The sequence below is a fragment of the Ambystoma mexicanum genome, chromosome 9 (assembly GCF_040938575.1).
Source record: "Ambystoma mexicanum isolate Mex_15411 chromosome 9, UKY_AmexF1_1, whole genome shotgun sequence".
NCBI lineage: Eukaryota > Metazoa > Chordata > Amphibia > Caudata > Ambystomatidae > Ambystoma > Ambystoma mexicanum.
Genome location: NC_090931.1, coordinates 961869523 through 961886829, shown reverse-complemented (window position 1 = coordinate 961886829; position 17307 = coordinate 961869523). Strand labels below are relative to the sequence as shown.

The window sequence follows — 17307 nt, the reverse complement described above, 5'->3', positions numbered from 1 at the left end:
CCACTCCCTGTGGTTTCCCTGTGCTTCTTGGCATGGACATTTTCATTTTTTTCCGATTGATCTGGGGCATTTTGGTGCTAACTGCAGACATCCTGTGTGATGGCTAAGCCCTGGAACTAGGAAACTATATTAATCAACTTTGCGATTATGAGGTGGTTGGTTTCAAGACTCTAATCCCTATTCTGGCCCCAAGGTGGCCATTGTACATTTCCAAGGGGAGTTGTCAGTTTAGAACACACTGTGTGTACTATTTAACAATATTTGCACAGCGTTTACCAGTGAATGGGGTACTGGTGGGCAAGTTTTTATTGGCATGTAGGTTGTCAAAGGAGATAAGGCTTACTCATTCTACACAACCTAAATACCCTATCGTTTGGGATATCAATTTGGTTCTCTGTTTCAGGATTGGCCTGATAAGGACCTTTCCTTTCAGGCTTTGACAACTAATTTAGTCACCCTTTTGTTCCGGATTGCTTTCAAGAGAGTATTGAATGTCATGGCAACGGCACTGACAGGTAAATCATTTGTACTCAGAGGTGTGCGTTTTTTCGACAGAGCAAGGCTGGGCGTAGACAACTGGAATATCCAGCTTTAACGTATTTTCTCAAGCTTTGTGGTGTTCAGAATCTTAAACGTTAAAAGGCTGCTACTAGAAAAGTGAGAGGTTCCTCTTCTCAACTCTTTCTTTAAATGTCTTCACAAACTAGTGACTATTCCAACTTTAGCAAGGCAGGTGTGATGGGTCCTTTTTCAGGCAGGCATTGATTTATCTTCCTTCGTGGCACACCCACCCGTCTCCGGGTGGCCATGGCATCCAAAGGTTTTTGAGGATAGGAAAGATAGAAAGAAATACTCTGGGCAGATGATTGGTCGAATTAGTCAGTGTTTAGCACATTTTTCTGTAAGCCAAATGAGCATGTTTCTTCTGGGTTTTTGTCATTGCTTTGAACTTTCACAAAAGAGCCTCCATGCCCTTCCATTAAATGGTAATTTTGCCAAGACTCAACGGAAAGTAAAGATTTTATTAAGGGTAATGAGACTATTATCCTGCAAACTGGAATATCAATTTTCTTATTACCCCTACTCCATGGTTCTTGTCTGTATTTTGGCCTCAGGTTCGGGTGGTGGTGTGCTGTAGAGCACCCAAGATGTATGGGATAGATGAATCTTTTGTTGGATCGATGGTGGACTCAAGAAAAGAGGAGGATGGATTGGGAAGGTGGTCCTACATTTGTACCGACAATGGAAACGATAGACTATGGTTGCTTAGAATCATGTGAAATGTAGTCCATTGTTAAATTGGAGACATTTTCATTGTAATTATGTCTTGCTGTGGTCAGAATTATCAAGAGTTAACAACATAATACTCCCCTCCGTGTCTTTAAAATCTTAACTTTTAGAAAAATCCTAGCAAAACCACCATTGTACTCCCCTCTTTGCCTGCATATTTATAAAAAAATGTAATCTCAGCTATCAACATTAATTAGCAAAATGCAGTTATTTGTAGTTGATTGCGAGTTGAATGCAGCTCATAGCGTTCTAACCAAAGACAGAACCCAAGCAACCGCAGTAGTGAATAAGAAAATAAGTGCATTTGTCAAGAGACACCCTGAGCCTTGTATTTGCAAATAGTGGATTGGCCATATCAATTCACACACCAAGATATAAACATGGAACCACCTCAGTCAGTTAACAGAGCTGTGTATAACTTAAGGAGTAAAAAAAATAAAAGAGGGGACACAAGTCGGCTGACCTGCACTTTAAAACTACAAACCTGGCATAAATCATCAGAACAAAAACTTGAATCATTTAACAGAACAAACGAAAATACACCTGTTGACCTAACAAAGTGAAATGTCAGAAGCAACACTTATCAACCTAACTTGTTGGACACAACATCAGAGAAGGCGAGAATTCCCCAGTGTTAATTAAATCGCAGCCTTTGTCTGTGTCAGGTGACGGGATGCAAAAGAAGTGCGTAATAGATTATGCAAGTCGCTCAGCAACTCATGAAATTGGGGAACAAACAAACAGGCAGGTAAATGATATAAGAGACAAAGGTTTGGATTTCCTTCGTTGGACACACTTAAACAACTCACGAGGGACAACAACCTCAAAGTGTGCAGACATTACACACAGGTGTTACCAGGAGGCTAGACATATAAGCCCAAAATCACTCTCTCCATCAACCCTGCGTGCAAGTCACTAGTAAAATTACAAGAACAATCAGCAGAAAAAGTAGAGCTCCATAGAGGCCTTATTGTGTATAGAGGACAGGTACACAGATACTAGCAAAAGAAAAGTGCTGCTATTGCACAGTAAATACAGGTTACAAAACAAATGGAGAATACAGTGTGAACAACAGCAATGAAAATGATTAAGGGCCAGACTCTGGGTGCTCTAACTAACAGAAAATCAGAGCTAAAACAAGAATAAGAAAACCGATGCATTAGAAAGGCAGAGGGAGCAAGCTCTTTCAGATAATATGGCAATCATGGAATTAACCCTTAGGAAAACAAAGAGAAAGGAAGGAAACTGGGTAAGACAAAAATACGAATATTTTTTTAAAGAAAGAAAAATCAAAGTAAGAAACCGAGAAAAACAGTGGGTAGAGAGAAAACAAAGCCCTCCCTAAAGGAAAAATCAGAAAGGCGTCAAAACAAAGTAGACTTACTTTCCCTAAAGGGACGAGAAGGAGCAAAAGATTTTAAAAAGCGTTTAAAAAAAGAGCCCACGCATGAAAAAGAACCGACTGTAAATTAAACATCCATACATATCATGGAAAGCACAAGTATGGAAGAACCAACCATAAAAGTCAGCATGGAAGAACAACAAGACAAAAAAGCAAATGAGGAAGGATCATCAAGAGCTCAAGAAATGATTAGCTTAAGCATGGCGAACAAATACCGGCTCCAGGAGAGAATGCCATTAGGATATTCACGGATAGGATATATGATATGGTATTTATAACGCGCCTATGCACAAATGCTTCAAGGTGCGACAAGGGAGGAGAACAGAGGGAGGACAGACAATGATCCAGGTGTCATTCAGATCGTGCAAGTGCGTGGGAAGGGGGCAGGGACTGTGCAGTACAAGATGATAACAATAAGTGAGTAGCAGCCAGCACGTGGCAAGTGCAAGGCTAAGTGCGGACAGCAGGTGTCGGGGCTGGTAGGGGGACTGTAGGGATACAGAAACAGTCCCCGAGTGCGGGGTTTGCCAGGTGGCCAGTGCAGGTGTGAGACAATGGCAGGGTAGCGACTTGGGCCTGGGATCAGAGGGTGTCCAGGTAGCCAGTGTGGTTCAGGTTTCAGCCAGGAGGTCAGCAGAGGTGAGGAGGACAGCAAGCAGAAGCAAAGAGAAAGGTTTTGAGGTGCTTCCGGAATCGGAGATGGTTCTCCTCAAGTTTAAGGGAGGCTGTTCAAGAGGGAGGCACCGGCCGAAGAAAGAGATCTACCACCAACTCGTTGCTTGGAGAAGCGACTGACCCTGAGGGAGTTGGAGGCGGATGAGCGGAGAGCTCGAGAAGGAAGGTATTTAGGAAGGGAGAGTTGAAGACATTGAGGACCGAGGTCCCAGAAGGCCTTGTGGACGATGCAGAGAGTTTTGAACTTCATCCTAGCAGCCACTGGGAGATAACTGAATTGTTAAGTAACAGACAACTTATATCTGTACACAGCATGCGTGTATGCAGTCATTACAAGAGTCTATAAAGGAAGGGTGTACAAAACTAAAACGGCAAGGAAATGATATTACAACACCAAAGTTTTTGTTTTGGAAACCTAGCAGAGAGGTAAAGAGCTTGAGCCTTTGATGGCTAAGGAAGGGGGGAGGTAAAAAAAATAAAACTGGGATGAGGCAATAAGCAAAGCATAGAAGATTTGGGAAAAGCAACTGTAGGAGGTACATATAATAAGGAAGAATACATAATTTGCCAGAAGAGATCATTTGAACCACAGAAATTGGTTAAAAAAACAATATCCACTATATAGGCAAAGGGTTCCCATTATGTTGGGAAATGACTCAATAATTCCAATCTAGCAGAGCTGCCAAGATACGTTGGAACGAACACCGTTCCTGCATCCGCAAATCTAATCCAAACTCAGCTGTGGCCCGTCATTGGGCCAGTAATAACCACAATCTTTCACAAATCAAGTTTTTGCTTCTGGAGGTTTTGACTAGAAATAACCCCCACGAGGATTGGGCCTACGCCTCAATCGTAGGGAGACATTTTGGATCGATAAACTCTGTAGTCTGGTCCTGAATGGTCTGAACGAAGAAATGAATGACCACTGTTACATCTAAACTTTATTTGAAACACTAGGACAATTGTGTCCATCTTGATGTCCTGATGTACTTCATGTGTGATGTTTGTTGTTGACATGACTTTGTCTTTATTGTAATTGACTACATGTTTCCTATATCTTGTACCACCTTTGTTCCTATGTTACCTTAAAAGCAACCTTGTCCCAGGTCCGGACCTTGGTCTGGGACCCAAGGTGCCGCCCGTGGGCGCCACCACCCGTGACGACGTTGTGCCTAACCATCATGTTTTGATCACGTGTAATATCATTATTCCATGGTCCTCTTATACCAAATGTACACTAACAAGCGCACTGCTTACAGATATGTAGCGCTTGGATGGAGTGATATATACTTCGAACTTGTTGCATGTTTTTCTTTTTTTATGTTTATTGAGTTACTCTTATCATCCTAAGGAAAGATATAATCACAGATGTTGTTCCTCAGTCTACCTCTGTCTATTTCGGGTCCCTCTGTGGTCCCGATCACATTTGAGTATTTCTTCTATTTCTATTTGACTTTTTTCTTTTTGGATCATGGTAATTAAGGACATAATGTAGGTATGCCCGTAAATTGTTTACTTTTGTGATCTATGCAGGCTATCACCTGCTATTCACTTTGGTTTGTGACCACCGGCCTCCAAATGGCGCGTGGTGGTCACGTGTAGTACAAGAGAGTCGTTGTCTCGGCAAACGCCTAACACGGCAGTCCGAGTTTCTGCCTGGCAGCTGCACGCAGGAGTTTTTCGCTCTGTGTGCATTAAGGTACGAGATTCAAGTGCAGCATATGTGAGTTATACTTTAGATACTCGTGCTAGTCACGTTACCATACTTATCTCGATCCATTCCCTTAATTAGATTCTATTGTAAACACAACCGTGATTTACAATACAGCCGCTGTACCGACGGCATAGCGGTGTGTCCCATTTCACTGTGGGTATGAACAACGAACGTTTCCATCTGTGCCATTTATAAAGGTAACCCAAGTCTTTCATTCTTTCTACTCTGTTTACTGTCCCTGATAAGACAATCAACTTATTATTTCTTTTACTATTTATTTCCCTTGATTTTCTTTGGAATCTCTGCTGACCGGTATGTTTCTATTATTATTTCATATATGTGCTATGTGTTTGATTTGTTATGTTGATATTGGTGCATTATGTTATTGATTTGGAACTGATTAGACTTGAAATGTTTTCCGAAATGCATTGGCATTAAGTCTGTATTACATATGAGTTGCGGCAACTGCTCCCTCACTAAGAAGATATTAGTGACAGTTTTGTTTTGATTTACTTTGGATAAATTATTACTTGGATAAACCAACAGACTCTTCATTTGAAACAAGCATATCACTTTTGATACCGGAACAAAACCAGTCTTTTGAACTTCGAAAGATTATTTGCCCGTGTTGGGCCCCCTTGAGAGCGGCTGTGTGACCTGGTATTTTTACTTGGTCTCTAGCTTTTGTTGCAACTTTGAGTCAGGGTGTCTCCATACTTGTCACAGCCTGCTCCTTCTGAACTCCAGTTTGAACATTCAGCCTTTACTTTCACATTGACTTTAAAATTTAAAAAGATTTCTAACCTGTGGTGCCCACTCACTTCCCTGTTTAAACTAATCAACTGCTTGGAGCTTCCCCCCCGGTCCCGGTGGCGTGCGGCTCCAGTGCACCCAAGAACCAGCGGACGCCTGATAACGGCCCGATTGCCTCATAGAGCGAATTGTCACCGGGAAGCCGCCCTGTGAGCCCGACCGACCCCAGGCAGCTCGTGCGGCTCTGCCGGTCCGGTGCAGCGCACCTCCCGAGGACTCTGGTACGCTTCACGAAGTACCCGCTGCCTGGGGAGGGCCGCAGACTATTAACGCAACATTCTCCTTATAATCGGCGGCCCGATCCAAGCCGACTAAGAGCACAGTGAGTCCATAGAGCTCCAGGAATTAAGCGGGTACCAACAAACATTAGGGCTATTGCACCACCACACACGACACACTGTGGTGATGGAATAGGTCACCTAGAGAAATGGAAGAGAACACCCAATTGTGCTCTTTCCCACAAAGAACTTATTACAGCACATTGAGAGTTGCACACCATACGCGCATGTGACGTGAGAAATACAGAACCATCCGCCCAGTAATCGTGCTAAATCTAGCCGGCAGAGTTGTGCATAACCGATACCCCAGCTGCCTTGACTGTCCGGCAGGCACACGGGCTCCCACTTCCCACATCTGAGAGGAGAAGAAAGGAGATAGGGAGCGAGAAGCCCTATTCCTCATATGGCAATGCCGTTGCAGCAGCTCCTGCCCGGGAAATTGATGGCGCTGCATCGTCGCAGATGAAGTAAAGTGTATATCAAATGGATCACCAGAGATACACTATGGACCTCACCCTGAGAAACAGTGGAGGGCAGTTATAGGAGGACCTCCCTCTACACATCCTGGCACTCCCCATTTCCTCAGCTGGACTCCCCCCAAGTGGACACCCCGAACGGAGCACCACAGCTCCCCAGACCCTGAGGACACCCACGCATCTGACAGGCGCACGCCACCGACCCCCGTAATGCTGGAATCAGTCCGAAGGCATCCAACTCCATTTACTCGAAGACGGGCTAGCATGGATTAATATTGCCACACAAGTGGGGTGCCAAGATCCTCCCTGTACACGACAATATAACGAATAAAAAGGGCGAACCAAAGAAGTTCGGCATCTCATCTGGTGACTTGGACCATCCCCACAGTGCCACAGACACTTGGCACTAATCACAACGCTGCCTAGTAAGACCACAGGAGCGCCCTGCAGAGGTGCATGATTCTTTGACTATTGAATCACCCCTACATACGCATCTACAGAACCAAATAGAGGAGGGCCGCACTCCGGATCCACCGGTCGCTCTCACACAAAACGTTTTGAATCGCAGTCCACACGTCCCACGGCCTCTTGTGACCCTCGGTCACACCGTTGGATGTTACCCATAATCACCAACAGTGCACCCACTGAGGCACGGCGAAAGTTCAAAGACTTATTGTTTTTCTTTCTGGATGCAGTGATCAAAGGAGGAATACCCGTCTCCTTCATTGCCCTTGACATCACGCACCAGTGCAAAGGTAGGGCCCCCTCCTTGCAAGGACATACATCACACTACTCAGGAAGAAAACAGATCGTGCCTTCAAGTGCTTCCACATATCTCCTACAGCATCACAGGCTCTAGTGCAGTGGACTCTGTGCGCATGAACATTAAAGAGACGCTCGCTCCCTATACGTTTTCCCCACAACATACTTGCAACGCTCCCCTTCCCAGCGCTTCCTCAGATATGGAACACTGACCTTTCTGTAGCACAACAATGACGTAGTAATCTCGACCGGAGATGGTAATCCATTGTTTTTCACCCGATTCAGAGCTCCCTTCTCGAGGTCGGACACTATCAAGCGATGGGCAGGATTGATAACACCCTTGTAAAGTAAGATAATTATGGGACAGCAAGCGGTGTGAACCGGGGAGGGGAGTGTCAACAGGGGCTAATTTTTATTAGAAATGTTATGTTAACGGACCAAAAAGTGTATGGTCCTCACTGGTGGTCCGAGACTAACTCGGTGAGATTAATCCAGATGGATCGGACGCCGCAATGGGAGGGCGGGTGGGAGGTGAGAAGGGGGGGGGGGGGAGAGGGAACTGGTCAAGGTGGGTAATTGTACAGGTACACGCAGTCATACTTCTGAGGTTGAAAGTTCACTTGATAGAACCCACAGAAGTACATTCAAATAGCGACTATGTCTACGGCAGCTGATAGCTTGGCAGGCAAATCTGGGTACATTAAAGCTGACACCCTGAATATGAAGGGACTTAAATCACCCACTAAAAGGTCGTTGGTTTCTCGGGAGTTTGGGAGGGCCAACCTCGACATACTCTTTTTACAGGAGACCAGGTACACACGGGAGAGGAACGAAATGTCTTGTACGCCAAAAAGGGATATGAATACTAGGGGTCGGGCCCCTTGCGAAAGGCGGGAGTGGGCATTTTGATCCAGAAAGGTCTTAAAAGTTTGAAGTCATGAAGAATTGGTCAGATGTAGGGGGAAGAGCCATAGTTTTGGTTGGTAGATTGCACAACACTACTCTCACTCTTGCATCCCTTTATGCACCCAACACGGGACAGCCCCGCTTTCTCCAGCACATGATCGCAAAGATTATGCTTGAGGCCGAAGGTGACGTCATCCTAGGGGGTGACTTTAACATGTGGGCAGATCCCGCACTCGATAGACAAGCCGGCAATCCAGCCTCTAATGAACCGGCTGATGGAGGTCGCACGGAAGTGATCACAATGATGGATGTATATGGGTTATGTGATATATGGCGCCAGCTGCACCCTCACCGTACAGGCTTCACCTTTTACTCGGGCCCACACTCCACATATACAAGGATAGATTATCTGTATCTCACCCCCAGTTTAAAGGAGGCAGTATCTGCCTCAGAAGTTTCCCCAATCTCCTGGTGAGACCAAGATATGGTTACCACTGACATAAGCGTTAGAGGGTTAGGATAGCTGAGGCGGTCCAAAAGAGGGAGGAACTTCGGCATCTTGAGGAGGGACTAGTCGTTCGCAAGCTCCAATTCCTTAACCAGAAGCACTATGAACAAGGGGACAAGGCTGATGCGCTTCTGGCCGCTAGGCTCAGAGGTCAGCGAGCTGACCGATGGGTCGCAGCTATAGAAAGTGACCACAACTCTCCACCTACAAACCCCCAAAGTATCGAAGGCCTTTGCAGACTTCTACGAGCCCCTCTCCAAATCTGAAGCCACACACGGGGAGTCAGAAATTAACCGCTACTTGGACGGGATACACATGCCAAAACTCTCACTTGATGAGGTTGAATCACTAGAGTCCCCAAAAACGCCCGAAGAGGTTGAGAATGCTATCAAAAGGCTACCCTTGGGGAAAAGCCCCCGGGAATGATGGGTATACCGCAGGTTTTTACAAGACCCTCCTCCCCTTCATGGTGGACCTGTTCAACAACACTCTACAAACGGGAAAAGCGCCGGAATCTTTTTTGCAGGCGCTCATCTGCGTTATTTCCAAAGATGGTAAAGACCCCAGACAGTGTGCATCCTACCGACCCATCTCCCTACTTAACGTTGATGCAAAAATCTACACACGTGTATTAGCAGTAAGGCTGGAAACCCATATGCCAGCCATGATACATCCCGACCAGGTCGGATTTATCCTGGGACAACAGGGGGCCAACACCACCCGTAAGACTTTACATTTAATACATGAAGCACGGAAAATGTTGAGCGTCCAGTCGCTACTGTCCATAGATGTTGAGAAAGCGTTGGACAGAGTGCAATGGGATTTTCTGGAAGCGGTACTGTGCAAAATAGGGCTCGGCCCGATACTTAGAAGAGCGGTTACAGCGGTGTACACATCGCCGCAAGCGTCAGTAATGGTAAATTCTGAATACTCTAGGTGGTTCACCCTCGAAAGAGGCACAAGACAAGGCTGCCCCCTCTCTGCGATATTGTTCGCTCTCTCGCTGGAACCTCTTGCCCAAAATCATGGAGCCGACAGCCTGTTGGAAGGCTTGAGGGTCCACGGCAGAGAATACAAATTAGCCCTCTATGCAGATGATATTTTACTCCATATTCAGAACCCATTAACTTCTGTACCCTGGGCCATACAGCTTATTTAGACTTACGGCTCCTCATCAGGATTTAAAATAAACCGGTCCAAAGCAATTCTGTTTCCCCTACACAAGCTCACACCTGAGTCCTCCAGATAACTTTCACGATTGGGAGGTCCAACGCGGCACTATCTGTGGATCAACCTAACGAGGAACGTTAATTTAATGTACAAGGCCAACTTCCCACAGCTCCTCTCATAGTTTCACGCGGACCTGGCAAAATGGCGACCCCTCACAATTTCCTGGATGGGGCGGTTGAACCCTCGCTTTTTATATCTTGTTCAGGTCCTCCCCCTGTAAGTCCCTGACAAATTCTTTAGAGAAGTGAAAAGTGACATAATACGCATCCTCTGGGAGGGAAAGAGACTGAGAATATCATACAAAGGGTGTCCAGTCAACTCGTCGAAAAAAAACTGGTCGACTGCAATTTGGTCGACGCAATTTGGTCGAAAACCATTTTGTCGAAAAAATGTTTTTATTTATATATTTATTTTTGGGTTTTCGTTTTGTTAAAAAATGGGTTTTTAGAGAAAAAAAAGGGGGTTGGGGGGGGACCCCCCCAAAAAAAAAAAAAAAAAAAAAGGGTTAAAATAGAAAAAAAAAAAATTCGACGAAATGGTTTTCGACCAATTTGATTCGACCATTTGTCTGGTCGACCAATTTTTTTCGACGAATTCACTGGCAACCCATACAAAGTCCTTATACTCCCGAAGGATAAAGGTGGGGTGGGCCTCCTTGACTTAAAAATATATTACCAACCGGTCCAATTGCGGGTGCCGATTCCCCACTTGAGGGATAGGAAAGATCTACAGTGGGTCCACCTGGATAATGATAACTTGGCCCCGGCCACGTTATCGGAATGGTTGTGGGTTCCCCGGTCCAAACTCTTGCCAAGACTCCGAGATCACCCCATACTTGGTACCATATGGGAGATTTGCAAGGAGGGGGCGGACATGGTAGGCATCACAACGTGGCCATCCCCTTTAAGCCAAATATGGACAGGGAACTTAAGATACCTGATCACTCAAAATACCAACCGTGGTTCGATCCAGACCTGGAGAGGGTTGCACAGCTCTGGAAGGAAGGGGTATTCCTGACAGTCCCAGAACTCGAGGCGGCACTCCAACTGAACCCAATCTCGGTTTTCCTTTATTTACGGCTTAATGGTGTGATGTCTAGAGAGAAATGGCGAATGAAAATCCGGAGGGAACTGACACCGTTTGAGAAGCTCCTCGACTCGCGTACCGAGACCATGGGCTTGATTACACACATGTATCGTGCGCTGCTGGACACTGGCTCAAGCCCAATCACGAAACTCAAACACAGGTGGGAACACGATTTTGGTAGAGAATTTGACCAACATACATGGGATTGGATATGCAAAACACCCTTGCAGGTATCAATTGGCACAAAATACAAACTACATGCTATTAAACTACTGCACAGATGGCAATATGATCCAGATAGGCTATCTAACATTTTCCAGACCATTAGTCCTATGTGCTGTAGAGTGTGTGGAACGAGAGCCACCTACTGGCACATGTGGTGGGAATGTCCACGGGTACAGGTGTATTGGAGCAAATTCCTGGGTTGGATAAAGCAGGTAGATGGAATCTCTAGAAAAGCAACGCCTCTCATTGTACTGTGTTGCTTGGAGGAGGAGGAGGATGGAATATCCAGGGTTGGTGGACTTGCAGCCCCCCTGCTGCTGGCGGTGCGAGCCTGCCTAGTGATCAGGTGGAAGACACAGCATCCCCACTCTAAAAAAAGAGAGGATTGGAGTAATTACAAACATATGGACAATGGAAAGAATCACAGCCGCTCTCCGCGGAAGGTCGGCCCAACACGAAACGCTGTGGAACGACTTTGCAAATGCGTTTGTCACTGTCCCTGTAAGGCACCCTGCATGAATGCAATAACAGTTGTTGATGAAACCTTTACCATTATGTAGTGAATTCGCAACAAGAGGCTCCCAGCAATCTATGCAATTCCAAGCCAATAATAATGGGACTTCCTGTAATGTTAGACATGTCCAATAAGGAGGAGACACTGCCCTACATGACAAAGATGTATGCAAGATAATGTGCTTCGATTGTACCATCGACCTGCCAGAGGGGATGAGGGGGGGGGGGGAGTTGATTTATTTGTGAGGGTATAGTATCTACAGTGAACATTTTAAACAGATTGGATTGATGACTCTAACTTGATACTTATGCCATATATGTACTGCTATTCTTCATTTTGTGAAAACCAATACAATCAAATTTAAAGAAAAAAAAAGAAATCCAACTCAGAGTTATGGGTTGATCTGCTTATCCCTCTATATAGAACCTGCATTTTAGAAAGAACCATTCGCGATTCATGCAGAACAGCAATTCTGAACCCCATCCACAAGAAGAACATGCCCAAATAATTACAGACTCCTAGTACTTGAAGCTAACGTAAACAGAATCTGTGCCACTACAATACTAAACATGATAAAGAGGTGGGGCAGGGAAATAACCGATTTCCAAAGAACCTATCTAGATTTAGAGAAAATTGTGCAACTACCCACAACATACTAATTAACATGTCAAATAAAACAGCCGTGTCAAACAATATGCCCATATATGCAAGACTGGTAGATTTTAGAGCAGCATGCGAGGCACTCTTTCGAAATTGCCTATGGAATAAATTGACAAGTGCTATACTGGACAATACATGGGTAGAATGCATAAAAATGCTATAAAATGATACAACAGTCAGAGTAATACTGGATAGAGCAGGAAATTGCGAGTATTAAATCGCGACAAATAAAGGTCTGAAAGAAGGTTGCACCCTGGCTCCCTTGTTATTCAATGTATACTTGAGCAACCTAAAAGAAGCATTAGATAGCCATATCGTTTCCCCCCAAAGCTGGGTAATGCTCACATTTGCTGGACCGTGTCACTAACACAACCTAGTTCTGTACGACCACACTGAAAAAGGCCTGCAGGCAGCCTTAAATGCACTGAGCGACTGCTAACAGAAACCACTTAACAATAAAAGAAAGATGAAATGAAAATCATGATCATCAATAATACAAATCTTCTAGAGCAGGGCACCTCAATTCTTTTAAGGTGGAGGTGGTAACAGATTTTTGCTATTTAGGGCTAGATATAAACAATAACCACTGTGGTTAAGAAATGTGGGAAAAGAGAGCAAAGTGGGTTATTCCTAGGGGCGACTATGAGGGCAATGCATAAAAGATTCAGAGGTTTTTATTTAGTCCCATTAAAGAGACTTTACACTCAAATGTTTTCCAGCTGTCTTTATGGACTTGAAAGTATATAAAATCACTCCGAAACAACCCTAAAATCGGTTGGAATTTTGCTTCTGGAAAAGCTGTTTTGGGGTTGCAAAATCAACCCCAATGGAACTAATCCGATAGATGCGAGCTGGGTCCTACGTCCCCAAGAGCGTAATTAAAGATACGAAGGGCAGCATTTGTTATGAGAACAAATGAACACAAGGAAAGTATCCTCATGGAAGTACTTAAAGAAATGTTTACGACTGAAAATAATGCAGAAATAAAAATAACATATACAAGTTCTAATAGACAGTTTTTTGAACAGATAGATTTTGTCCAAAGATATGAAGATCCCTTGAAAGCAAAATTGCAAAAGTGCAAAAAAGAGACAGATTATAAGAGTGGAGTAAAAACATCATGCACTTACAAACGTTAAAATTGTGTAGTGAATATTTAAAAGACTTTCCTGCTTCCACAGTTTTCCACAACAACTACACTTGTTTCCTGACAAACACATGAGGAGAACATACCTGAAATTCAGACTCAAATCAATTGGAAAAATTGCAGGTTGTGGGTCCAGAATGAGATTATACAGAATCGAATGCTCACGTCACCTTTGTCGCAGGAGCAATACAGAAACATTAAAACAGCTTTTTCTTAGCTGCTCTTACAAAGTGAAGGCCTGAAAGCATTTTTTGGGGGGGACACTTGTAAGTGATTACCTCCCGGAAACAACAGATTAATTTTGGAGAAAATGCATATATGCTATAAAGGCCAGTTTAATTATAGCCGTTGTCAATTTGTGGAATTCTCTGGAAACTGCCTTTGAGAAAATGTAAACATGATAAGTGGCACATAGTGATAGCATATGTTTTGCATATAGGTGGTATAAGCAACACGGCTTAGCTGGGGATGTATGCAAAATGTATTTCTGATAGGAAATGTTCAATATTTTAAAGAATTTTTAAGATCACATTTTTTCAACGTCTGAAATGTATGATGAAATGCACTACATTTAAATTGAGTGATGAAATGAGTGAAAACATGTATTGATATTGAAATAACGTGCATAAGGTTGCATTAGATACACGTATACACCAGCAATACATTTCTTTTTTTAAAGTATCCATGTTTTTCATGCAACGAAGTAGAAGGATTCATACAATGAGGTGGAAGGAGCTTACAATTGTTAAATGGCAAAAGAGAACTGTGGGTGTTTTCTCACATGGTTCTTTGAAAGCATAAAACAGAGCAACCCGTAGGGAAGATTGGATAACAAGAGTTTTTGTTTCTGGCTCGAACAATCGACATTCCCTTAGTATTTGGCACCATTGGGAGGGGTTTTCAGCCTCTCTTTTAAAAGTATATTTGATCTTTAAGCCATGTGAAAGGTCTTCTGGGACTGCTCATCAGGAAACTTGGTGTATGAAAAACAATCTATCATGGCAATATACACTCTACAACAAAGCAGAAATGTAAGACACAATCAACAAAGAAAAACATGAAATCAACTTACCCTGCAACTCGCTCTTTACAAGGCAACTTTCCATCATGTAAAGGAGGACAGTGACCATAATATCCAGAAGCTGGCATTCTTCAGTGACCTGACGAGCAAGCTCCTCATTGCTAAATAACTGGACACTAATGTGAACAATCCTATTTGACATGGTGTCCGATTCATGGCTTTTCTTTAAGGTTTTCATAATGAAGGCATAATGTTGAACAAACGTTTTAGTAAATGCAACCTGTGAATGAAAATATATGTAAATGGTAAAATGTAGAACTTTAAAATAGCACTTTTGTTTTTGAAGCAGTGTTTTTGAAATGTTTGTATTTGAGGGCTAGTTAAGCTTAGAGTGAATAATTACAGAATCGGTCTACTGAAAGGCTGCTCTCAATGTATACTTTCTAGAAATTCAGTTTCATTTAATAATTCCATCTAGATAGTTTACTCTTAATATGTTTGATATCCATTAAAGAACACTTTATGCAGAACATATGATGCAAGTGTCCATGAAGTACAAATAGATAAATAGTATTTTGATATAAATGGGGAGTAGAGGGGGAAGAGGGAGGAAAAACCGAGCAGCTAAGGAAGATCAACAGTATCCACCATTATGATTCATCTTAACTAGAAGAAAGTCATTTCATTGGGCTGCAAACAGAAATCCCTGTTGAGGTCAACACCTTTAATGATGTCAAAGCAACTGTTAAAAGGTGTTGCACATTCGTTTTATGAGGAAATCACACTCCACCTTCCATCTTTTCTGCTCGTTTCATCATGAAGAATCACCTGCAGGGTTGCAGTATCACTGATACCAAAAGCCTGGTGTCACATCAAAACATGGTGAGGTGTGGTTGTTGGTAGCAGGGGAGAGGGTTCATTCTGGGCTGTGGGAAGATTTGGGGGCTTGTGGGTGACAGCAAGGTAGCCCCCTGGGTGAAATGAGCAAAGTTTCTGCCCCCCTACTCTGATGAATGCCTGACAAATGCCTTTCTCCTGCTACGATAGGAAAAAGTCCCAGCAGGCCACGGAGCACAGCAATTGAGCATCTTAGAGTAAGGTTTAAGGCATCTCTATTCCTGCTAACCACCATACTAAGAGAGGTGAAAAGGGTGACTGTAGTTCTCACATTTTAAACTGCTCTTCCACTGAACCTTAACTTCTTGCCTCCCTTAAGTCTTAGCAAGTTATTGTAAATGTCAGTTTCCACACCGCCCCTTTCCCTCATCTGCAAACTCGCAGACACTTGTTTTGTTCCTCATAGGGTACAATGTATCTATTTCAGAGAGATATAAGTGAAGATATAGAAAGAGGGATAGAAAGAGAAAAGAAACAAGAAAGTGAAAGAAAAGAAAGAGGAACACCAGGGAAAGAAGAGAGAAGTGAAGAGATTGAAAGAGTAAGTGAAAAAGAGAGCAAGAGAAAAAGAGGGGAAGAGGAAAAAAGAGAAAAGGAAAGAGTGCAGAGAGGAGAGAGACATTGGGAGATCGAGAAATGGGACATGCCTGCAAATAGCCTGGGGAAGGAGTGCAGGGTGTTCTGCCTTGTAAGGCCTACACACTCCATCCCCATACTAACCGACTCCCCTCTAAAATCTGCTGCCACCTTACACTACACACACAAACCCCCCTCCCACCCCCCACGGAAGACCACCACAAGTCTAGCCATTACCACATGAACACTAACAAAGCCATGACTAAGCACTCTTTCACAAAAGCGGCTAAACAGAACCAAAACACTGTAGTCTCCGTCAGGATCCTGGGCTCTTCTCTATGGAATACATACTCTCAGGTTTGACAGCTTAGGGGTGAATCCTTCCAGGGACATGTCACCCAGCCATTGTTGCACAAGTTATTTGGTGGGGGGGGGGATCTATGATGACAAATTCAGTCTTGGTCGGATTCGGTTTAAGGTAAGCATTTGACATTCATGTTTGGATAGTAGACAGGCATTCCACAGGCCACTGACTTTAAGGTGCAGCTGAGTATCATCAGCGTCTGATGGATGGCTATGTTGGGGTAATTTAGGAGAGTTCCCAAGGGCTCCATGTAATGATTGAAGATGATTGGGCAGAGAATGGAACCTTGGGGATCCGACACATGACTGCGGGTCAGATGGATCCGAATGAGCCCATCAGTATGACTTAGTGCCTATCGGATAAGCAGGATGCAAACTATTTTAGGACCGTTCCAGAGAAGCCCATCCTGTTGGTAGCGACTAGTGAGGAGGGAGAGTATATTTGGTGATCAGCTGTGTGGAAGGCAGCTGAGAGGTCTAAAAGGACTAGGAGACACGAGTCCTCAGTGTCAGTGATTCTAAGCGCATCGTTCACCACTTGGATGGTTGCAGTCTCAGTGCTGCATTTGGAGAGGAAGCCAGACTTTGCGGAGGAGGTCAAGCTGGTCAAATTTGGCAAGTAGTTGGGTCACACCTACATTCTCAATAAGCTTACCGATGAACGGGAGGCTTGTGATCGGTCTGTAGTTGGCTAGGTCCTCTGGATCAAGCAAGGGTTTTTTGAGAAGTCATGTTTCCTGTCTTCAAAAGGTCTGGGAATGCAC

General features: G+C 44.0%; 1 protein-coding gene across 5 annotated transcripts in view; it reads right to left on the bottom strand.

Annotated features, from left to right (window-relative positions):
* Positions 1-17307, bottom strand: part of UBR3 (ubiquitin protein ligase E3 component n-recognin 3) — a 2710065-nt gene that overhangs the window by 2372363 nt on the left and 320395 nt on the right. For all 5 annotated transcript variants that reach the window (XM_069616177.1, XM_069616176.1, XM_069616178.1 and 2 more), the window contains exon 8: positions 14759-14987. In XM_069616177.1, coding sequence (XP_069472278.1) covers positions 14759-14987 — 229 coding nt within the window. The remainder of the gene's footprint in view (positions 1-14758; positions 14988-17307) is intronic.